Consider the following 25,430-nt stretch of genomic DNA (forward strand, 5'->3'; position numbering starts at 1 on the left):
TTTTTTAGCCTGGAGATAAATGAGAAATAGAACTCTTAAGCAGCTAAAGTTGTAGAGATATACAAGTAAACCATGGTAATATACGTGGAATGTGGTTACAGAGGGAGTAACCAATTTTGGGAGGAGGAGAAAGAAACATGCCAGGGAAGTCTTCCTAGAGGAGGCGACATTTGAGGTGGACCTTGAAGGATAAATAGGAACTCTTAAGACAAAGACTAGAGGGAAGTGCATCCACACAGAGGGAGTAGTATATACAAAGGCTCAGAAACATGAGTGAGCAACTAGTTAGATTTGCCTGGGATGAAGGGTTGGTATAGGAGGAATGTGGGAGAAAAAGCTGGAAAGGTGTGCAAGGGCTTTGGAGAGGTTGATTCTAAATTTTAGTAGCTGTCTTTTAAGCCATATTTTTATTTTATAGAGGTGAATATAGATATAATTTGGAGGTAAATCATCTAGGGACTTTGCATTCTCCTTCCTCTTAGCTGCCTTTTTTTGCCATTCCACTGCTATTCATGCTGTAGCAAAAGGTTAGTAAAAGTAAATATATATATGAACTCCACACTTTTGAGTTTTGACTTTCAGTATTGGTGAACATTTATGTGGTAGAGGAAATTGGAATTGTAGGCATCTTTGTGACCTGACAACTCAGTTTATAGTATTTTACTGTTTGTGAATTAAAAAATTTTTTTTAAATATTTATTTTTGAGAGAGACAGAGCGTGAGCAGGGGAGGGGCAGAGAGAGAAGGAGACACAGAATCTGAAGCAGGCTTCAGGCTCTGAGCTGTCAGCACAGAGCCGATTGGGGCTCAAACCCATGAACCATGAGATCATGACCTGAGCCGAAGTCAGACAGTTAACCAACTGAGCTACCCAGGCACCCCTCTATTTGTGAATTTTTTAGATGTGGCATTTATATTTGATTAAATAGACGTATAGAAAAGTGCTGTATGTGCCATCAATGTTTAGGAGACTTAAGTAGGGATCTGATTCTAACGTTTTTAAATGTAAAATTTTTAAATGTAAAATGTGGGTTTTGATGAATGGATGTGATATTCCAGTTAATTTTGGAGGACATCACTATATATAAAAAATTTTCTGTATGGGTTAAAAATGAGTATTTTACATTTTCTATCTCACAAGAAAAGTTTTGAGGCAGAGCTAGAAAGAAATACACCTTTGCAAAAATAGTTTTCAATCATGTCAGATATACATACCATATAATTTAGCATCAGCACTAAAATGACAATTTTTGCTCTGCTTTAAAATTTTTTTTTAATGTTTTTATTTATTTTTTGAAGGAGAGAGAGAGACAGAGCATGAGTGGGGGAGGAGCAGAGAGAGAGGGAGACATAGAATTTGAAGCAGGCTCCAGGCTCTAAACCATCAGCACAGAGCCCGATGTGGGGCTTGAACTCACGAACTGTGAGATCATGACCTGAGCTGAAGTCAGACGCCCAACCAACTGAGACACCCAGGCGCTCCTGTTGCTCTGCTTTTAAAGAAATAAAAGGAAATTTACTCACCAGGTCCAAAATCAGAACATTGAGGCAGTCATGATAATCCTCCCCTCCTTGCTTACAAATAACTGCTCCCTTAAGCATTCTTTTTATATTCCACAAAAGTGTAGAAGAAACCCCACTTCTCCCTCTTGATTGGCCAGCTGCCCAAAGGGGACACATGATCTTTAGCAACACTCAAGTTACCATTTTCATATTCTAAAGTGAGTGAGCTGCCTCTTTTTTTTCCCCCCCCCTCATTAATCTAGGATTTTACACATTGTGATCTTATAGTTTAGGATGACTTTTTCTGTATCCTCTAGTGCAGATTCCTCAGATAATCTCATTGGTCCTACTCATCTTTTGGAGCTAGGTCACACAGGGTGTAGGCCATTTGTCAGCCTGTGACTGGGTGATTCCTGTGTCAGGTATTTACTCCTGATCCAATCACAGATTGGGGAGTGGCTTAGGTCTTGTAGGCAATTGCCCACTGAGGAAGCTAGGTGGGGATATCTCTAGGGGATATAGGCAGGCATATATTCTGAAATTATGTCTACTATGTCAGTTTAGTTTTATCAGAAACTTCTTAAATGTGCTTTAAGCCTTTTTGGTTGTGGGTATGTGATTGCTTCCTAGAAAAATCTTTTTCACAGACGAGACCCATTATCTCTGTCCCAGTCACAACTTACTGTCATCTCTTACCTTTAAGATATTCATTCATCCATTCACTGAACAAACATTTGAGTACTCACTATGTTCCATGCGCTCTTTTAGATGTTGGGACACAGGATGTTCAGGACATATTCATAGCAGTTTATTTCACTGAAGCGGATGGTGGGTGCAAGGGTGCTGGGGTAGAATTTGAGAGTAAGGTTTAGAGGGGAATAAGAAGAATAGAAGCCTTGTGGGTGAGTCCATATTTATTGTCAGGTATACTTGTGGGGTGAGAGTTGAAGGCCTAGCCAGGCATGGGTGTAGGGCTGAGTAAAGATAGCAAAGGAATGGAAATCTTCTGTTAACTGCCCACATTGAAAATTCCATCCATTGCAGCTGGCATTTACAAAATGTGATTAGGCAACTACTGAATCTCACAGAAACTCAAGCCATTCATCCCACAGCTATTACGTGCCTACTCTGTCCTAGATGGGGTGGGGGAGTAGAAACACAAAAAGAAGGAAGGCACTGTTTGGTGCTTTCTAGGAGTGTGCTTTTGAGTTTAGGACTAATGGAGTCCTAAACAGGTTCAAACCCAAGTAATTACAGTAGTTTGACCAAATATTAGTGTTATGGTGTTTGACACTAAGCCGTAGGGCCAGGTTGAGCATCGTTGCATGCCCTTAAGGGAGAAGTACATAGATGTGGAAGGGTTTTCAGATCCTACTAGAAAGAGTTTCATTACCATTTTAATCAAAATCAAGAAAACCAATTAGCAGTTTATGAAAAGCAAGGAGATTAGGAGTTGGAAAGACAAGCAAATAATTTTTTTTAGAGTAGACAGACTTGGCTAGAGGTAATGAGGTGAAGTGGCTTAGAATGATAGTTTGGGACTTAGTTTTGGAAATTAACCTCTGGGACTCATGCCGAAAGGGTAGAATCTGTGTCAGCCATCAGAGTGGGAGTAGTAACTCCGTGGAGAGGGAATGAAGACGGCTTCAGCAGAGAGCTGTAGTTTGAATTGAGTAGGTTTTCAACGGTGTTCATATGTAGAGGCATGGCTTGCTTGGAGGGACAGGGGCTGGGTGAAGTGATTATTCTGATATTTTAGGCTATGGAAACTTACTAATTTCCTAAGAAAAATAGATCTAACTTTTCCATGAGACCACACATTCCTTTTTTGTATTTGAAGTCTCTGTGTCCACCAGTTCCAGGCACATTTGAGAGAATGTTTGTTTAAAAAAAAAAAAAGAATGAATAACAATCTTTATTTGCTACATAATGTTTTTCCTGTCTGTAATTCTGCTAACCTTTTCTTTTACTGATTCGGGAGCAACTGGTTTTTGTATTAAGTATGGTACTTTGAAAAGCATTTTGAACGAATGTCATTTTTAACTTTAATCTGAATTTTCATTTTGTTAGTTACTTATGCCTGTTAATAAAAAGAAATCAATGGGAGCAGTAGATAAGTTTATTATTAGAAACAGCATGGACTGCTGCTGTGATCTTTAGTTAGAGGTACTCATATTTTTTTGTTTTTGTTTTTTGTTTGTTTTTTTTTTAAGAAAAGCAATGTAACTTGAATTGCTAACTTGAATGTTCTGTTAGTTTGAGCCTATGTAATTATAGAATACCCTGAAAAACAAATATAGAAGGTTGGCTGCCAGATAACTCTTACTTCTTTACATTGCTGCACTCTTTAATTCTTTGTACTTTTTGTCCAGTCTTGAGCAGGAGTGGGTGATTGGAGAGCATGCTGATCACTGTATTATGGCAGCTATTTTGAATGGTTGGGTTAAATAGGAAGACGTGGATAATAGGAAGATGTGGATCTGTGGTTTGATCTGAAGCCTCTGTGTGTCAGAAGTAGAGTTTTAATCTACTTTTAGCATTATAATAATTGTAGTCATAGAATGTTAGAGTGCAATCTAGGCCAAAGCCCTTCACATTTTATGTATAAGGAGATAGACAGGCATTGTGAAGTTAGGTGACTTGCCCAAGGTCACACAGGTAGTCATTGTAGAGCTAGCACTAAAATCTGCTTTTCCACTGAATTTATTACGACATGGTATCATTGACTAAAAAAATCTTTTTAAGTGAAGTTAGAAAAATCAAATATATTTGCTGATCAGGCTTTCAGCCTATTGTGGGTGGGAGGCTGTCTATGCGTGATCTAGTCGTATGCTCCCATGTGTCTGGAAGGGGTGGAAGGGAGAGCATGGGTGGGCTGTAGAAAGACCAAGAAGAGTATCTTGGTTTAGCACTGGCTAGAAGATTGTCTAAAAATAGTGCCATATTGGGACTTAGCTATGCAGACCTCTAGAAAGGGGGCTATGCCCTACTTAAAATGCTGAACTTCTAGGAGTTCAAGATTTCTCCACAAAGGAAAAAGGAAAAGGAGATGTTTGGGTTGCTATTGGAATAACTGCTAGTACCCATGATAGTGGTACAAAAACCTTTGAGGAACGTTCAAAGAAAAGCTGTAAGAAGTGCAGATGGGTGAGAAGTGTGGGAGGAGAGGTAGTTAGGAGTATCTAAGGGCTGAAAATATATTTAAAGAAGAGAGTGTTTTTGTTCCTCATGGTAGGGTGGAGAAAATGATTAATGCTTTGACACAGTTTGCTGTGGCATTTAGGCTCTAAGTTTCGGTTGTAGTGTGAGAATCCAGCCTCCATCTAGGGTTTTATTATTGTGAAATAGCTGCTAAGTAGTTTTACCATTTCTGCTGGATTTTGAACCAACATACACTATCTAGGGAGTTTTTATTAAATTAAACTTTTGGGGACTTAATATTACTTGGTAGTATTCCAAACAGTGAAAACAGCATTCACAAATAATAGCTGGTTAACATTTATTGAGTGCCTACTATGTACCAGGTACTGTTCTGAACATCTCCTATTGACCCTTGTTTTACAGATAAGGAAATTCATTGTGTCTGAAGGCACAGGAGTATAAAAAAGCATAATATACTCCGGTACCTTGCTTGGACTGGCTGTAAGGTTTCTTTTAGTCAAAATGAAAGAAGAAAGAGAAGGCATCGAGTGACTGTGTTTTTGAATATCAACCATCTTTTAGGGTTAATTTCTTTAAAATTTTTTTTAAGTTTATTTTGAGAGAGATTGAGAGTGGGGGAAGGACAGAGGGAGAGAGGGAGAGAGGGAGAGAGGGAGAGAGGGAGAGAGAGAGAGAGAGAGAGAGAGAGAGAGAATCCCAAGCAGGTCCTGTGCTGCCAGCGCAGAGCCTGATGTGGGGCCTGAACCCACAAACTTTGAGATCATGACCTGAGCCAAAGTCGGATACCCAACTGACTGAGCCACCCAGGTGCCCTAGGGTTAATTAATTTTTTAAAATCAGTGCGTATGTAAGTTGAATGTATTTGCTCATGATAATTATTTACTTATATTAGCACTTCACTGGCCTTTAAAAGTTTTGCAAAGACATTGTCACCGTCTCTCATTTTTCATGCCCATAATTTATGTTATGGGAAGAAATAGGGGGAACATGTGATGGTGTCTCCTCACCAGGAGCTCCTTAAGAATGAAATGTGGGATGTATTTAGGTAAATATAATGATTTTATGGTAGAGTATATACTGGTGAATTGTTTTTCATCTGACCTTGTTCTATTTGATTGTTTATAAGATTTTCTAAATTAATTCTACCCCTTTATCCTCTGCAGATTGCCTTCCTTTTATTGTGAGTAAGACCATCTAATTTGGCTCCTTTTCTCCTTTTTCTCTCAAAAATCTCCATACTTCCCTCCCCTCCCCTCCCCAATCCTTTCTTCCTCTTTATAGGAGATGTCCTTTAGATACATACTGTTTTAAGGATGAGTCTTCTAAGTCGAAATGATTCCATTCCCTCCTGACTTTTCTCCCCTCTGTATCCTATACCCTGACCATTTCCATCCCTCCTGCCTACAGAGTCTTCTTTACTTCCTCCCTCTCCAAGCTATAGGTTGTATCTTTGCAGTTCCTTTGTATCTATTCCATTCTTTGTTTCTTTAATATTTTTACTGTGGTAGATTGAAGATGGGAAAATGAATATCTGCTTAAATTTGTGAATTCTTTTTAAGTTTATTTATTTTGAGGGACAGAGAGAGAGAGAATGAGAAGGGGACAGAGGATCCAAAGTGGGCTCTGTTCTGACAGTAGAGAGCCTGATGTGGGGCTTGAACTCATGAACCATGAGATTGTGACCGAGCCGAAGTGAACTGCTTAACCATCTGAGCCACCCAGGCGCTCCAAATTTGTGATGAATTTTAAAGGAAGATAGATTAAAAAAAAAAAAAGTGAATAAAATTAGGAAAGTTCCAAACATCATGTAATACGTATTGGGGGAGGGAGATGAGACATGGGAAGCAGTTTTGGGAAGGCCTAAGAGCAAGATGTTATTAGAGAGGAAACTTACTACCAAAGCAATGGAACACAAGAGGATTGAGGTAAAAATTAAGAGTTCAGACCTAATAAGAAAGGGTTATAGAAAATGTTAGAAGAATTTAGAGAGTTATTAGTGCCATTTGGAAATGATAAGAAAGAGGGGCTTTGAGCTACAAGTTTGAGAAATTTCAGCAGTAACATAATAGTAACACTGTCAGGCTCAGCCCTGTGAGGATTAGAAAGGATTCATTTGAGAAATGCATAAGAAGAGAGATTTTGTTACAGCTTGATGTAAGGAGAGAAGAGTGAGTGGGTTCCAGATGATTCTTAGATTTCGTACTTGGAAGACAGGTAAGATGGTGGCACTTTTCTTGCTGATCTAGAAGCTGAATGGTCAAAGACTTTTGGTATAAAGCAATTCATTCTTTGCACAAAATGCCCTGGAACACCCAATAAAATACATCTTCTATTTAGTTCTGTGGTCAGTAAGAGGTGCCTTTAAGAGGTGGAACTGAATGCCTAGTAAAAGCTTGGGTGAATATATGTAGTGTGATAGTAAAGAGAAGGACAGACTGACATTTTATCAGGGAACCTTGGAAACATGAGAAGCAGGGCAACATACTTTTTTAAAATCGTCACCTTCAGGGGTGCCTGGATTCAGTTGGTTAAGCGTCTCTTTGTTTCGGCTCAGGTCATGGTCTCACGGTTTGTGAGTTCAAGCCCCCCATTGGGCTCTGTGCTAGCAGTACAGAGTTGGCTTGGGATTCTCTCTCTCCTCTCTCTCTGCCTCTCCCCTACTTGTGCTGTCTCTGTCTCTCTCAAAAATAAAATAAAGCTTTAAAAAATAAATAAAATCACCACCTTCATAGGGTGGAACTTAATGAGATGGGTAGAAATTGGTTCTGAGAATAATAGACTCATTGATTATTTCATTCAGTCCAACATAAATGATAGAAATCCTGCTTTCAATATATTAAAAAATGTGCACATTACTTCATTTATTTCTATTTTTCCTAGTTAATTTAGTAGCTGTTGCTAACATGGGGTCATCTAGGAATTCTGTGTTTTAAATTAGTATTTAAAATATACCTTGTATGCTTTTGTATTCTCTTCTCCAGAATTGAATCATTTAAAAAATTTTTTTTATTTTCTTAAGTTCATTTATTTATTTTGAGAGAGACAGAGTTCAGGCAGGGGAGGGGCAGGGAGAGAGAGGGAGAATCCCAGGCTCTTACACAAGAGTTCGAAGTCCTGAAGCCATGAGATCATGACCTGAGCAGAAATCAAGAGTTGGATGCTTAATTGACTGAGCCACCCAGGTGCCTCAGGTTTTTTTTTAGATATCTATGGGAGAAAGCACTTTTTTCTAACAGTGTCATTAAAGAAACAGAACAGATGAACATAAGGGAAGGGAAGCAAAAATAATATAAAAACGAGGGGGACAAAACATGAGAGACTCTTAAATATTGGAGAACAAACAGAGGGTTACTGGAGAGGTTGTGGGAGGGGAGATGGGCTAAATGGGTAAGGGGCTCTAAGGAATCTACTCCTGAAATCATTGTTGGACTGTATGCTAACTAATTTGGATGTAAATTAAAAAAATAAAATTAAAAAAAAATTCTTTGTGTTATATGAATATTTAGTGCTACCCCTAATATCTCTGCTATGATAAGAGCAGAGATAAAGTCGGACAGAAATGTCCTTTTTGAGTATGTAAAAATGTAGATTCCTGGAATTTTCAAATTATTTGAATTTTGTTTTAACTAACAGTTTTGGTTGGTAGAGTTGAGAAATATTTAGTAAAGGATTGTGCTTATTAAGCATTAGTAATTTATCTGTTCCAGAATATTTATTTGCTAGCCAATTTATGTCATGACCAGTTCTAGGTCCTGGAAATACAGAGATGACTAAACCTTCATGGGGTTTATAGTCTAGTGAGATAGGAAATGAACAAATCTGTGATGTGAAGAACTGATCAGTGCTTTGAAAAAATATAACCTAGAGTAAGAGAGAGAGTGATGGGGTGGGGACTGTTTAGATGGATTAATCAGGGAAGGCTGTTCTGAGGGAAGAAGAAACTCTTGCAAAGACTTTCCAGTCAGAGGGAATAGTAAATGCCAGGGAGCATGAGTCAGGATCTAGCTCACTGAGGACCAGTTTGGTATGTTGGAAGAAGAGCAAGAAAGCTGGTCTGACAAGAGCAGAGAGAACAAAGTGGAGAATGATAGGAATTGAGGGTAAAGTGGTAGGCAGGGACCAGAGCTTGTTTTCCCTTCTTGCCCATGGATTTTTTTAAAATTAAAGTTATTTAGGGGCGCCTGGGTGGCTCAGTCAGTTGGGCGTCTGACTTCGGCTCAGGTCACGATCTCGCGGTATGTGGGTTCAAGCCCCGCGTCGGGCTCTGTGCTGACTGCTCAGAGCCTGGAGCCTGTTTCGGATTCTGTGTCTCCCTCTCTCTCTGCCCCTCCCCCGTTCATGCTGTCTCTCTTTGTCTCAAAAATAAATAAACGTTTAAAAAAAATTTTTTTTTAATTAAAGCTATTTATTTATTTATTTAGACAGAGACAGTACAAATTGGGGAGGGGCAGAGAGAGACAGAGAGAGAGAGAGAGAGGGAGGGAGGGAGGGAGACTCCCAAGCAGGCTCCCTGATGCCACAGCGTGGAGCCTGATGTGGGGCTTGAACTCACGAAACCCTGAGATCATGACCTGAGCTGAAACCAAGAGTCAGATGCTCAACCGATTGAGCCACCCAGGTGCCCCTGCCCATGGATTTTAATTTGAGTGTACAGTTGACCCTTGAATGACATGGCATAGGGGTACTAATACCCCCACCCCACCCTGCATACTGAAAAACCTGTGTATAACTTTTTGACTCCCCCAAAACTTAACTACTAAAAGCCTACTATTTTTTAAAATTTATTTACTTATTTATCTTGAGAGAGAGCAAGAGCAGGGAAGGGATATAGAGAGAGGGATACAGAGAATCCCAAGCAGGCTCTGCACTGTCAGCATATAGCCTGATGTGGGACTTGAACTCCCAAACTGTGAGATCATGACCTGAGCTGAAACCAAGAGTCCCATACTCAATTGACCAAGCCACCCAGGCACTCCCTAGTAGCCTACCATTGACTGGAAGTCTTACCAGTAACAAATAATAAACACATTTTTTGTGTTATGTGTATTATTTTCTGTATTCTTACAATAAAGTAAACTAGAGAAAAGAAAATGTTATTAAAATATTATAGTACTGGGGCGCCTGGGTGGCTCAGTCGGTTAAGCGGCCGACTCAGGTCATGATCTCGCAGTCCGTGAGTTTGAGCCCCACGTTGGGCTCTGTGCTGACAGCTCAGAACCTGGAGCCTGTTTCAGATTCTGTGTCTCCCTCTCTCTGACCCTCTCCCATTCATGCTCTCTCTCTGTCTCAAAAATAAATAAACGTTAAAAAAATTTTTTAAATATTACAGTAGTGTATTGCATTTATTGAAAAAAAAATGTGTATAAATGGACCTGTGTAGTCCAAACCTGTGTTATTCAAGGGTCAGCTGTAATTGGAGACCATAGGAGTTTTGGGGCAGATTTGCGACATGATTTGATTTACCTTTTGAAAGTTCATTCCAGCTACTGAGTGGAAAACTGACCATAGGAAAGGCAAGGTCTCAGGCATTGGACCATTTAGGAAGCTTTTATAGTGATCCAGGCCTTGTGGTTTCCAATGTGCTTATGATAATCTATGTGGTATAAGAAGAAACTGTTACAACTATATATTTATTTTTCAAAAATTAAGCTTTACTAATATTTGATATACATGTTGGTACTGGTACCTACATTCCATCTGTGTATTAGTTCCATGTGACCTACCATTTTTGGCTTGAGCAACCGGGCAAGTGCTAGTATTTACTAAGATGAGAACAGGGTGGAGCAGGGTTTGTTTGGAGGTAAGGGTAAGAAAGCAGGAACTCACTTTTGGGCATCTTAAGTTTGAGGTGCCTATTCAAAATCTAATGAGATTTATCAGGTAGGTGGTTTAGATGTATGACTCTGGAGCCAAGGTTAGAGATATAAATTTGGAAATCATTAGCATAGAAGCAGTATCCAACAACTGGAGCCTAATTGTGTGAATACAGATTTCAGCTTTGCCACTTACTGGCTTTAATTGTGGACAAGTTAACTCGGCATCTCTCTGCTTCATTTACCTCATCTATAAAATGGAGAAAATAAGTGTCTGCCTCACTGGGTTATTGTGAGGATTAAACGAGTTAATAAAAGCAAAGTGCTTAGAACAGCGTCTGGCACGCAGTGTACCCTAGATATTAACTATTGCTATCGATTTATAAATGGTGTTTAAGACCAGGGGATTTGATGAAATGACCTAAAGAATGAATGTAGGTAGAGAAAAGGGCCCAAGGAAGAAGTGCTGAAACACTATAACCTTTCGGATTCAGAGACCAGAGGGAGGAGACTGAGGAGTGGGTTAGGGGTCAAACGAGGAGGATATGGGGTCTGGAAGCCTGCCTAGTGAAGAAAATATTTCAAGGGGAGAAGTCATCATTGGACAAATTCTGTGCAAGAGGTTGGGTAAGATGAGGACCTAGAATTGACCATTGGGTTTGTTAAAATGGAAGCTGTTAGACACCATGAGAAGTGGTTTCAGTAGAGTGGTAGATATGAACATCTGGTTGGGGTGGCTTAAGGAGAGAATTGGAAGTACAGAACCGGAGAACATGGATATAGACAACTCAGAAAAAGAGAATATGGAGTAGTAGTTAGAGGAATATGTGCAGAGTCCAGGAAAGGCTGGAATGGGGGTGTGTGTTGATTTAAAATGGAAGATACTACAGCAAGTTTGTATACTGATGAGAGTGTCCCAGTGGGAAGAGAGAACTTCACATATGAGTGACATGGGATAATTGCAGTAGCCAAGACTGTCAATAGGTAAAATCAGGTGGTTTAGGGCACAATTGGAGGGATTAGTCTTAGACATTAGCAGAGACCGTTCATCCATTGATGAAGATAGAGAATATTAGTAGGGGTACAGGTAGATTGGTGGATTTGGTTATGGGATTTGGTTATGAACTAGTTTCTTGAGTGCTTTAATTTTTCCAAGAAGGGAGAGGAAAGATCATCACCAGAGAGTCAGAAGTGGGAAAGAGTTTGTAAGGTTTGAGAGAGAGAAGAGGTGGTATGATATAGGCATATTGGAAGGTGGGAGAATTAACTAATTAATTAATTAATTAAAAAGGTGGGAAATGCAGGTGAAATAACAAGTTCAGAGGACTCATCTGACATTGGTGATCATTAAAGTGATTCCAGCTTGCAGACGGGGGAAATGTGGTTTTGAGAGCATATATAGAGAAAAAAAGCAGTGGAGGCGACGGCTCCTGTGTTTCTATTTTGAACTCAAGTCACATGGCTGAGAGGATTGCTCTTGGAACATTCCTCAGATCCATGGATGTTGACAGAGGAATTAATAGGCCAATTACTAATAGGCCAAAAACTAATCATTTCATTTTTACCTGTGTTTATTTTCTACATCATGATGTTTTGTGTAGAGGATGAGTTCCTAGAGGTGTTTACGTTGCCCTATCTCCTTGAGCATGCCTACTTTACACAAATGATATCAAATAGGTCCTGGGATTACTTTCAGTGATTATATTTGGTTGCTGAGTTATGCTAAGAAAGTAAAAAACTCTAATAGGAAAGTTTAGTAGTTTTCTTTTTTTTTTTTTAATGTTTATTTCGAGAGAGAGAGACAGCATGAACAGGGGAGAGAGGGAGACACAGAATCTGAAACAGGCTCTAGGCTCCAAGCTGTCAGCTCTAATAGAGCCTGACGTGGGGTTTGAACCCTTGAGCCGGGAGATCATGACCTGAGTGGAAGTGGCTTAACTGACTGAGCCACCCAGGCACCCCAGTTTAGTAGTTTTTCTTGACAGAAAGCCTCACCTAAGTTTGCCCTAGGACCTGTGGTTTCCATTAGTCTAGAATTATCCCTCATGTCGATTTCATACTTTGTTCAATTACAAGTGAATGCAAAGTCTGGTTTTTGTTTCTTTCAGGTGCTGGAGAATCTGGTAAAAGCACCATCGTGAAACAGATGAAGTAAGTTGGAACATGGCCTTTTGTAAAACTACACTTCCTCATAATGCATGGAAGTCTGTAGTATCTTTTTATTTTATGTCCGTGGTAATGATCTATGGTTTTCTTTTTAAAGAATCATTCATGAGGATGGCTATTCGGAGGAAGAATGTAAACAATATAAAGTAGTTGTCTACAGCAATACCATACAGTCCATCATTGCAATCATAAGAGCCATGGGACGGCTAAAGATTGACTTTGGGGAAGCTGCCAGAGCAGTAAGTGTTTCTCATTTCCTCTTCACTTGCTCCCTTTGAGTAGATGCAGTTAGGCAAAATTTGCTTCATGTTTTAGGGAAATGAAGGTAAGCAACAAGATAAGATGTAGCAAAATACGGTTGCTCATTTGAGAAGTATTAGCAACCAGCTTTAGAAGATATTAGATTACCGCCACAAAGAAGAGTCAAGGAAATGGGATTCTGTGGGTATACTGTAGGTTTCTGTGATAACTCTTTTATTCACTTCTTTTATAGCACTGATTACTTTTATTTTATAGTAGTAAATGCTAATAAGTTGAAATAATCTAAAAGAGGTGCCTCTGACTTCTGAGGTGTAAAGATAAAAGACAAAATCAGTCTCCCAAAGTAAACTTGATAAGGACATGGACACTAAGTCAAAATTTTAGGGGCGATTTTTAGGTATTCAAAGGTACTATATCCCTATACTACATTGGACTACAGCCTATAGAATTGGATGATACGACGTCCTATGATGATAATTACACATGTCAGATAGTCAAAAGTTATGTTGATTAATTATAACACTTCATGTACTTTGTAATTCTTGTTTGTCAATTAGAGTGTTTGGTGCAGTGGGGAGAAGGCTAAAATGAAGGTAGGAGATCTTTTATATAGTCCAAGTCTATATTGTCTAAGAGAAGGCTTGTAAAGTATAGAATGATTTCCTAGACCTAAGGCAGACATTCGCTGTGTTCAGAGTGTTATTCCTAGGCGCTATGGACAATAAAAGGAGGCTCTGCCTGGAAAAGCAAAGCCTCTGTGTCTGTGAACTAGCTTAGGAATTCTTATCTACTCTCAACTTATCAAATAATAAGTTATTAATGCAGATTAATATTCAGTAAATAAGTGGGGAAATTGTTGATGGGAGAAATTACAAAAGGATGGTCATAATTGGTTGGTATTTGACTAGGAATCTTAGAAGTGGAGTAAGGGAAGAGGAGCCAGGGAAAAGGTTGTAAAATGATTGGAGACAAGAGTAGCAAAAGAAGGGATGAGGAAATGTGTGAGGCACGACTTTTATGTTTTGTAAAAAGGTGCCATATTACAAAAATTGAAGACTTTGTTTCTCTAAGCATCTGAGAGGGAAAAGTATGCTAGTGAATGCAAGAGTAAACAAAGCATTTTTGTCTTACATCTTTCCATCCCTTCTCTACCTCCTGCTTTTCATTTCTTTTCCTTTCTTTCCTCTTCCCCCCAGCTCTCCCCAGTGTTCTTATTTTTTCCCTCCCTTTTCTCATCCCTTCCTGTCACCTAACTCTCCATCTCTGTCATGTTTGCCATATCCGATAACTGGTCAGTACTACTGTGTTTAGTCCCTTCCCTCTCTTTGTTGGCTTTTACTCCATCTCAGTTATTTACTCCTTCTCTTTGTTTCTTCCTTTATCTATCACCATCTGTCCTTTATATCTCTTAATCATCCTTCCTCCTTTCTTTTCTTTCCATTGTCAAATTAGCTGTTATTAATGTTTGTGTCCTCACACTGCTTTGTCACCAGATACAGTTGATGATTTGTGTCTTAGTCCAATTGCGCTGCTGTAACAAAATACAGACTGAGTAGCTTATAGACAACAGATATTTATCACACACACTTCTGGAGGCTGGAGGTGTGAGATCAGAGTGCCAGTGTGGTCAGGTGAGGGCCCTCTTCAGTTGCAGACTTCACTGTGTCCTCACATGGCAGAAGAAGAAGGAAACTCCTTGGCATCCCTTTAATAAGGACACTAATCCCATTCGTGGGGCCTCCACCCTCATGACCGAGGTACCTCCCAAAGGCCCCAACTCCTAATACTATGACATTGGGCGTTAAGTTTTCAACACATGAATTTTGGAGGGACACAGACATTCAGACCATAGTTTAAATGACCTCCTTTCATTTCTTTCCTTTGTCAGATCTGTGTCATTAATCTTTTGGTCCTAACACTCCTGTGTCACCAGACGTAGTCGACATCTTAATGCCTGTTAAGGCTTCCTGAATCACCTAGCTTTCCAGCATACACCCATCCTAATCAACAACCCTACATAATTTTTTTGAAGTTTCTCTTTTTCTTCCATATGTAAAGGTTTATATTTATAATTCCTCACTTATCCTTGTCCAGTTTCTTTGGTTGGTTAGAGAGTGAATGGACAAGAATAGAGCTGGATGGCGGGTAGGTTGCTTTTTCATATCTGCTTAAGGGTAGAGATATGAAGTTCATTGTAAAGAGAGGCCTCTTTTAAAAAAAATTTTTTTTTTGATCTTTTTATTTATTTTTGAGATAGAAAGCCTGAGCTGGGGAGGAGCAGAGAGGGAGACAGGAACCAAAGTGGGCTACATGCTGACAGCAGAGAACCCGATGTGGGGCTCGAACTCAGGAGCTGTGAGATCATGACCCGAGCTGAAGTTGGATGCCCAACCGACTGAGCCACTCAGGTGCCCCAAGAGAGGTCTCCTTAAAGTCCTGTAAAGAGGGTTTATTGTGGGGAAGCAAGAGTAGGTCAGTGGAAGAGATCAAGTGGTAAGGAAAAAGTGTTGCTTCTTAAAGCAGTGTTTACAAAGTCAGGACAGCAAAAATATGTAGCTATAGTGTTCGCTGTCTCTCTGTTAATAAAGTTTCTAAAGCTAGAATTGTAGTATTTTAAAAAAAAGTAATGCTTATTGATCTTTTTGAATACCTGCATGAGTATAGTTCAAATTTCAGAATAGACTATAAAGTCTTCACATGTTAAATAAAGCACAATACTATATATACGTAGAAGGACATGCTCAGTATTATGTTTGCCAATCAGTGTACTTTTTCAACTTCCCTCAGTCATTTGTTTCTTTAAATTTTTTTCCTAAGTTTATTTATTTTGAGACAGAGCACAAGCAGGGGAGGGGTAGGGGGAGAGAGAGAGAGGGAGGGAGGGAGGGAGACAGAGAGAGAGAGAGAGAGAGAGAGAGAGAGAGAGAATATCCCAAGCAGGCTAATGGGGCTTGAACTCATGAACCATGAGATCCTGACCTGAGTGGAAATCAAGAGTTGGACGCTTAACTGACTGAGCCACCCAGGCTCCCCAAAGATAAAAATTTTAAATAAATGGGGTGCCTTTATTTCTCTGATAGCACAGAGCCTGCTTGGGATTCTCTGTCTCCTCTCTCTGCCCCTCCCCTGCTCCCTCGCTCTCTCTCTCTCAAAAAGAAATCAACCTAAAAAAAAAATAAAATTTTTATCTTTGAAAAGAGAGGAGGGGAATATACATGTTAGATGAAGTTTCTTAGGGATGGGCCTAAAGTATTACTGAAAGAATGCAGGAAAGCATCTTCTAGAGGAGGGCTGTTACTTGGCAAAAGTTTTTAAGGCTGAAGATCCCAAATTTGGCATGGTTGGTTTTGTTTTGTTTTGCTTAGGTGGGTGCATGAGTTTTGGGAACACAGAGGTCTTAGGAGTTTGGGTGGGGTTGTGATTTCACCTGTGGTCTGAAATGCTTTTTTGCTTGCTAGTTTATTTTCATAATGACTACTTATTGATACAATTGATTGCTCCTCTTCCCCCTTTATTTTTTCTTTAACCAGTATATGTGTTCTTTAGTATCTGATTTTAATAGTTATTTGGAAATCTTTTGAGGAAGATAAATGTGAGATTTGAGGTGGGAAAAGCATCCCATGAGACCTGGGTTTATTTATTTAAGATTTAATTTTATCTCTTAAGTACTCTACACTCAATATGGGGCTTGAACTCATAACCCCGAGATCAAGAGTTGCATGGTCTACTGATGGAGCCAGCCAGGCACTCCACAAATTCTTCTTTTTAATCTTTTTTTTTTTTTTTTTTTTTTTTTTAAAGATTGAGACCTTAGTTTAGTGTTAAACTTAGTTGAGTTTTTTTTTTTTTTTTAAATTTTATTTATTTTTGAGACAGAGAGAGACAGAGCATGAACCGGGGAGGGTCAGAGAGAGAGGGAGACACAGAATCGGAAGCAGGCTCCAGGCTCTGAGCCATCAGCCCAGAGCCCGACGCGGGGCTCGAACTCACGGACCGCGAGATCGTGACCTGAGCCGAAGTCGTACGCTTAACCGACTGAGCCACCCAGGCGCCCCTAAACTTAGTTGAGTTTTAAACAAGTAAGGGTGGGTAGAATAAAGCAAAAACAATCAAGAGTTCTCATAGCCCTTTTCTGTCTTCTCTACAGTTCACATGTTTCAGGTTTAAAAACTATAACCACTTACAAAGCTCTGTCTTTGACTCATGAGTTTTGATCAGATCTCTTTGTAACTTTTTTTTTCCCTCTTTATTTTTTTTCCCCTTTCTCTCAGAGGATTATTAATCCTTGGGGAATCTAGAAACTGAATTTTTCTCTGAGGGATTTATTTCCCCCACTAGGCTTCCAGACTTCTTAACTATCTCAATTTCCTCTTCTTCCTGTTCTTCTGTCTGAGCCGGAGGGGAAGAGAACACTTTTTCCTTAAATGCAATTAATGTTTTACTTGCTCTGACGTGTTTAGACTTTACCTCTTACATGTTAGTTTATTCATTTCTGCTTTTATTGTAGGCTTCCTTTAACAGAATGGGAATATGTTCTATGTGCCCATCTCACAGACCAGTTTTTTCTGTTAAAAATCATGATTAACCAGGGTGATTTGTAGGGTAGTCAGAAGAGATCTTTTCAGGGGATGGTGGTATGTGGTAGAGGGACTGAAATAATTCCTCAGCTTAGCTCTGCACCTCTAACTGTAGTGGAGTGAATAGGGGGAATGACTTCATTGTAAATTCTCTCAGACTGCCCTGCCTGGAAAGGTCTCTTTAATACCTCTCTTAAAATAACGTAACATACTGTGTGTGTGTGTGTGTGTGTGTGTGTGTGTGTGTGTGTGTGTGTATTTTTGAGAGAGAGTGAGCAAGCAGGTAAGGGGCAGAGAGAGAGGGAGACAGAGGATCTGAAGAGGGCTTGAACTCACAGACCATGAGATCATGACCTGAGCTGAATCAGATGCTTAACCGCTGGGCCACCCAAGCAGCCCTGTGTATGTGTGTGTTTTACAGAGACTCTTGTCAGATCTTTAAGGAATGGAGAATCATTTGTCTCTCTTTCTTAATTGCTTTTTTCAGGATGATGCTCGACAATTATTTGTTTTGGCTGGCAGTGCTGAAGAAGGAGTCATGACTCCAGAACTAGCAGGAGTGATTAAACGGTTATGGCGAGATGGTGGGGTACAAGCTTGCTTCAGCAGATCCAGGGAGTATCAGCTTAATGATTCTGCTTCATAGTAAGTAATTTTTCCCTGTGAAACTATAACAAAATAATTTGGTGACCCTAACAAAGTTCATTGTTCATAAGGAAACATTTAAGTAACAGACACTCTTAGAAGTCTATAGTATCCCTTGTAAAGATGGTTTCAGTTTAGGGCTATATAGCCCGTGGTCATTTTGTATGACTTGGAGAAAAATGTTTCCTCTTGAAATGTAAATGGGAGAATTGGCACGATGAAAAGTAACTCCGTGGTAGTTTATAATAAGTAAATGAAATAGAGAAATCTTTTGCAGCTGGATCTGGGATCTCTTCCAATGCAGTTTAAGTTCCGTCTGCATAAGGACTTTGCCAGCTAGTGAGGGAAATTAGAATAGTGATATCCCTTTTTATGCACCCAGCTCTGTGACTGGGCTGCACTATGGATTTCTCTGGTACTAGTCATCACTTATAAATCTTTTGCCAGATCACAATAGTAGACTTTGTACAGAAAGAGAATGTTGAGTCTTGGAAGGAAGTCAAAGCGTCTATTTGTCAAGGAAATTCTCTTAAATGTTACATATTTAGAGAATTTGTAATTGATACTTGTGCTAGGCTATTACATGCTATCCTATTTTGCTTCTTTTACGTTTATTTATACGACCTGTATCCAGAATGTATTTTTTGAATGTGCCTTTTGGGGGCTTGGTGAGTTCTTGGTACCTGTATGCATTTCTGTATTAATTGAAGGCACTTCTGAGCATTAAGATATTTTCTTCAATAATCTGTTTTCATATTTTTCTAATTTGTTCTAGAAAGAAGTTAAATTAAAAATTTTTTAATGTTTATTTTTGAGAAAATGAGAGAGGCACAGAGTGTGAGTTGGGGAGGGACAGAGAGAGAGGGAGACAGAATCCGAAGCAGGCTCCAGGCTGTGAGCTGCCAGCCCAGAGCCTGACACCGGGCTCGAACCCACAAACTGAGATCATGACCTGAGCTGAAGTTGGACCCTTAACTGACTGAGCCACCCAGGCACCCTGAAAGAAGTTAAATTATATTTGAAAAACTTAGTTATTATTTAAATGAAAACTTAACTTTAGAAACAAGGATCTTTTAATATGTTTTAGTTGCAAATGTTGGTAGTTTCAATAATTCTCCCAATAGTCATGAAAGGTAGATTGTAATTATTACCTTTTTTTAAAAAAAAAACATACTTCATTGAGCTCTGAATCGTCTAACTACACCAGAGAACATGTGATTTATAGAGTTTTTTCCCCCTGAGTTTTGGTTGAGGCTTGACTGATTCCTTAACATTAATAGTAGTACTTAGTTTTATAGAAGCTCGTTAATGATTCACTTATAATGGTGCCACCTGTTCTTCAGTTTTCTAGCCAAAAAAATCTTAAAATGTTTTTTCAATGTTTATTTTTATTTGAGAGACAGAGAGACAGTGTGTGAGCTGGGGAGGGGCAGGGAGAGAGGGAGAGAGAATTCCAAGCAGGCTCCAGGCTCTGTGCTGACAGCCTGTGCAAGCCTGTGCAAGCCTGATGTGGGGCTTGAACTCACGAGCCATGTGTGAGATCATGACCTGAGCTGAAGTCGGATGCTTAACCAACTGAGCCACCCAGGCGCCCCTAGCCAAAAAATCTTTAGAAACCCTGAAATTACCAGAATTTTAATTTAGCTTTGAAGCAGTCTTTTAATTATTTCACTGAATACTTACAATTTGTTTTTGGACTTAGATTTTTAAGAAAACCACAAGTTTTCCATTTCATGAATGAAAACAGGAAATATGGAAAAATGGAAAATAGTTCTCATTTTAATTTTAGTAATGTAGACACCATTCTCTAATGTCCTATCAAACATCAGAGCCTACAAATGACCCATTGACTGTAAATGTCTGAGGGCTTTTGTTTTGGTTTTGTTTTCGTGCTGTGCAATGCACAGTTGATTCAGTATTTAGCATTAAATTTCAGGAATCTTTCTTTAATAAGAATAACATCTCGATATTTGTTTTTAATTGGCCCTCATAGTTTAGTTTTGGTAGAATTAAAACCACTTTTGTGTGGTATGTATAGAACTTTAATTGTTCTGTGCTAGGTTCATGCTTTTTCTCATGATGACTTCTGTGATACTGCAGGTCTGGTTTTGTTCTGCCACTTTAGTGACAAGTTCAGAATCTACTTTTGGTAAGGAACGAGTTTATAGTTTAGTCTGTTGACTTGCTGTGCACGTGGTTGGCTTCACCAGGTAAAAATAAATGTATTTTTTATTTAGTTACCTAAATGATTTGGATAGAATATCCCAAACCAACTACATTCCAACTCAGCAAGATGTCCTGCGGACAAGAGTGAAGACCACAGGCATCGTGGAAACGCACTTCACCTTCAAAGACCTATACTTCAAGTAAGTCCTCAATTCGCCTTTTTGCTAGATGTGCCAAAGACAGATATCTTTCCTTTAGTTAATCTCTTAATCAGGGTAAAATTTCTCTAGGCAATATTCTTTGGTTTAAAAACCTACCGTCATGTTCGTCAGCCAGTATTTGAATGTTTTAACTGAATGGGGGCCCAAACCTTTCTTCTTTGTCCAGATAACATCAAATATTTTTGTCCATTTGGAGGAATTTAAATTCAAAATTAAAGTGTAAATATCAATAAAAGTAATCATATGGTTATCGGTTTATTTTATTTTTATTCTTTTCAGCTGCTTTTTTGTTGGAATCATCAAAACAGGTATTGAACGTTTGTCGTTTAGAAAGGTAACAACAATACTAAGGCTAGAAAACTAGTTTTTTGGCTTAGTCGTGTGGCTTTGTTCTGCCATTTTGATATTAAAATAGACATGCTTTACTCACCCATGTCAATCCTTCCTTACTGGAGTGCATTTCCCTTTAAGTTTAATGGAATGGAGCTGATACTGTCATGGCTCTTGGACTGCATTGTGCACAGTATCATGCACAACTGAGTTTTTAATGTAGTATAGAATGGAAAATCAATCTGGAGATAGAGGTATTTTGGGGAACTATGATGATATAGAAAAAGTGGTTGTTTTAGAGAGAGAGAGAATTCTAGAATATGAATACAAAGGACTTTCTCATTAGCATTAGTTATTCTAAAATAGGCTTCAGCTTATCTGTGTGTTAATGGTCTTTTGTAAATACTAGAACTGTCTTTTTGGTTCCCACTTTCTGCTTTTGTGACCTTTGAGATTAGGAGTAAGCTTTTCCCCTTCACTATATGATGTTCTTTCCAGTTGCTTCATTATGCTTGTATGTAGCCTGTGATACTCCGCAGTGTCAAACGCAAATGTAACTTCTAGCTAGGAGCTTCTCAGTTTTTTTCTCTCTGAAAATATTTGCTTCGCAGGATTTGTGAAATCCACATGGAGTTTAGGTATTACTAGATTCCAGTGGAGGTCTTGAAATCTTAATAAACCAAAACAGGTTTGAAACATGGTGCAAAAAAATAGTAGTTCAGCTGAATATTGGTAGAATAGGAGAGCTACTTCTCTTTAGCACTGATGAATGTATCTAACTAGAGTAGCAAAGACCATATGGATTTATCTATCACCCATGAAGCCATAAGAATGAGATGCCTTTTGTGTACAGTAAGATTAGTAATCCATTTATAATTATATGCGGTGAACCTTATTTAGTGCGGGAAACATTCTTGTTGATGTCATGGATTGATCTTTAGTTGGGTAAATCCTGTTGGTCTTCTTACGTCAGGATCAGTAGCCAGGCTTCGTTAAGGTGCTGTACCCACTTAATTGTTGGCATGTAGATATCTTGTTATGAAGTACTATCACTTCTTCCTTTTCCTCTTCTCTCTAGGCAAAACCACTATCCATTCATTCAAACATTTATTGAGCATCTGCTATATGCAAGGCATTGTGTAATTGCTTACTTGCCTCTCAGTTATGAGGTAATGTTTATAAAATGTTCATCTGTTAGTAAATTATATTGTAAATGTTAATATGTGCTAAAAGCCCACCTTGGGGACATCTTAATATTCTTCCAGTTTCATGGACTTTGTAGAAGAAAATGAAGGGGTAAGCTGAAATTATTGGTGTACCAGTGTGTGTCTCCCCTTGAGAGACTTTTATGGTGATATATATGATGTCCACTTTCCTCAAACCTATAATATGACCCTGTATCAAAGCCAGCTTGTGATTGTATCATTCCAGTTGTCATGACCAAAGGCTGGAAAAACAAACAAACGAAAAAAAGGTGCTAAATCAACTAAAAGAAAAGGCTGAGTCATGAAGAGATAATATGATTGTTCTTTTCAAATGTACATTGAGAAATTACTCAGTGATGTCTTATTTCTCTCAATTTCTCTGGGAAAATTCTTTGGAAATAGACTCCTCGTCACCACTGTCGATCTTGACATACTAAACCTACCTGCATACCTCCTCAGACACTGGTACCAGCTAACAGACAAAGCACTGCAGGTGTTCCCCTTACTGTAGGAAGTAGATGAGGATGCTGTTGACAGAAGTACAGCAGTTGAGCCAGGATATTAAGTAAGCCCCCCAAAAGGGAGTGATGGACTGAAACTCATCTGGAGTGGAACATAAAGTTTGTCAACAGCTGAGTTAGCTTTAGATGAGACCTAAGAGTTCGGAGACACAGGCTAAATAAGTTTGGTTTTTAGATATTGGGTTCTTAGAGTCCTACCCTGAAATACAATTTGCCTTCTCCATAATTAATCTCTAAAATATTTTTTCCTTAAAGTAAGGAACCTCAGCTTTAAAAAACCTCAGCTTTAAACCTCGCCTTTAAAAAAGGAAGAATTTTTTTTTACAAAGTAAGGGAAACAAACATTTTGGAAGCAGAATGCAAGTTGGAGATTTCTAGTTTTTCAGTGTTCTCTTTAACTAAAGAGTAAACCATTTCGAGAGGTAGAGTGGTGGTGTGGGTAAGAGCCAGGGCGCTGGAGTTAGAGTGCCTGGGTTCAGAGCTCCAGTCCCCATTTGTTAGTAGTGTGCCCTTGGGCAAATTACTTAACATAGCTGTGCACTGGAGATGATAATTGTACTTATAGGAGTGTTGTGAGGGTCAAATGAGTTAATGTACTTAAGATGTTTAGGATTGTATCTGGCACCATGGTAAATGGTAAATATTAGTTATTCTTGCTGTTATCTTAAGTTATATTATTCAGCTCTTCATTTTTCCTGTCTTTTTTTCCCCGTCTTCCTTTAATCCGTTTCAGTGCTTATTCTGCTGATTTTTGAGATATAATTTCATCTGATAGAAGCTTTGATAGAGAAGGCTCAGCTAGTTATTTACAATGAGAATTTTGATTATCCCTAGATTTTATTTGCTCATGTTATTCTCTTTTGACCATGGATTATTAGTTCGACTACATTTTATCTGCTGCTTGTTTGTCTTTTCTGTTATAAATGGGGTGTTCCACACGCAATAGTGGGAGGTTCCCTAAACATTTCAGTTTAGGGAGAGGTGTGTTTGTGACCTTGCTGAATTTGTGCTTTCTTTCCCTTTACTTCAGGATGTTTGATGTAGGTGGCCAGAGATCAGAACGCAAAAAGTGGATTCACTGTTTTGAGGGAGTGACAGCAATTATCTTCTGTGTGGCCCTCAGTGATTATGACCTTGTTCTGGCTGAGGATGAGGAGATGGTATGTTGGGTTTTCTGGTAAAAAGGCAGTCTAATGCAGCCAGGAAATGGAAAATAACTTAGGAAGATTCAGTGCATACATTTGCTCGTTGGACCAAAACTTGATTCCTTAATTTTTTTCCCTGTCAGTGGGTTTAGAATTTTAAAATACTGATCCATGCTCTATTAATTCTTAAGAGATATGACAGCACACTGAGTATGTGGGCAGGATTAAGTGCTCTTGGTAGCCATTCTTCTTCCCATCTCCCAACCTCCAAGAATTACAAAAATGAGGACTGGATTAACTTTTGAGTTGTCAGTCTCTGGTTTATTTCCATGAATGCCATTCAGTGCTTTTAAAACTTGTTGGTCTGTTTTTTCATTAACAGTTAATCCACTTTTGCTTTCTGTTACTGACATCCTTTTTTTCCCCCCTCAGAACCGAATGCATGAAAGCATGAAACTGTTTGACAGCATTTGTAACAACAAATGGTTTACAGACACTTCAATCATTCTCTTCCTCAACAAGAAAGATCTTTTTGAGGAAAAAATAAAGAGGAGTCCATTAACTATCTGTTATCCAGAATACACGGGTAAGAGATCATGAACGATTTTGTTCACACTTCAGTGGCATTCCTATACCTGCCTTTTTATTTTAAACAATGCATGTATAACCTTATGGAGTGTTCACTGGTAGTGGTATTAACATTAAGCATGTGATTAAGACCAGTTAAGTCTAAAGTGCTGTTCCTGACATAATTGAGTTTACTGTGTTTATTTTATATTTCTGTCTTCCTCACCGTTTGAGGAAAATAGAGAAAAATAAAAATCAAAATTTGGTGTAAGTATGTTAACAAAATACGAGAAGATGCAGTCATTGCACTCAAGACACAGTAGTTGTAGAGAGAGGGGCACACATAAAGAATTTCATTATAGTATGAAATGCTCATTAACAGAAGACGTGGTTACTGCTGTGGGTTCAGTGTCCTCTTTTTGCCAGAGGAAATGACACTTGGAGTGAGATAACGAGAGGATGAATTAGAAATGACGAGGTATACTGAGGAATAAAAGCATTTTAGGAAGAAGGAATAACCTGTAGGAATATATGGAGGTTTAAAAAAAAAAAAAAAAAAAAAAAAAACCATGATGCATTTTGGAACCTAGAAGGAATTTGGTATTGTCAGAGCTTAAAGTGATGGGAGGGAGTTGTTGAAGTGATGGGTGGGATGCTCACGGAGGGCTTTGTATTTCATACTGAGATAGGGGCAAGCTGTCCAAGGATTTTGATTCGGATACATGATGTAGGAGAAACTGCTTTAGAAAGATGATACAGGGGAGCCTGGATGGCTCAGTTGGTTAAGCATCTGACTTCGGCTCAGGTCATGATCTCACGGTTCGTGGGTTTGAGCCCCACATCGGGCTCTGTGCTGACAGCTCAGAGCCTGGAGCCTGCTTTGTATTCTGTGTCTCCCTCTCTCTCTGCCCCTCCCCACTCTCAGTCTGTCTCTCAAAAATAAACATTAAAAAATTTTTTTTAATTTAAAAAGAATAAAGCATAAAAAATATGAAAAAAGAAAGATGATATAATAAATGGCAATAAAGATGGATAGTAGGGGAGTTGAATTAGTAAGGAGTCACTTAGGATACAAATAAAAACTTCAGGTGAAGATACAGGGATATATCATAGAAGCCAAGGGCAAGAACGCAGACATATCTTAAGAA

General features: G+C 38.9%; 1 protein-coding gene across 1 annotated transcript in view; it reads left to right on the plus strand.

Annotated features, from left to right (window-relative positions):
* GNAI3 (G protein subunit alpha i3) overlaps nt 1–25,430 on the plus strand; it is a 39,143-nt gene that overhangs the window by 8,124 nt on the left and 5,589 nt on the right. The window contains exons 2-7 of the mRNA XM_007076419.3: nt 12,587–12,629; nt 12,742–12,883; nt 17,970–18,127; nt 20,365–20,493; nt 23,601–23,730; nt 24,148–24,301. Of these exons, the coding sequence (XP_007076481.1) occupies nt 12,587–12,629; nt 12,742–12,883; nt 17,970–18,127; nt 20,365–20,493; nt 23,601–23,730; nt 24,148–24,301 (756 nt within the window). The remainder of the gene's footprint in view (nt 1–12,586; nt 12,630–12,741; nt 12,884–17,969; nt 18,128–20,364; nt 20,494–23,600; nt 23,731–24,147; nt 24,302–25,430) is intronic.

The sequence above is a fragment of the Panthera tigris genome, chromosome C1 (genome assembly GCF_018350195.1).
Source record: "Panthera tigris isolate Pti1 chromosome C1, P.tigris_Pti1_mat1.1, whole genome shotgun sequence".
Classification (NCBI taxonomy): domain Eukaryota; kingdom Metazoa; phylum Chordata; class Mammalia; order Carnivora; family Felidae; genus Panthera; species Panthera tigris.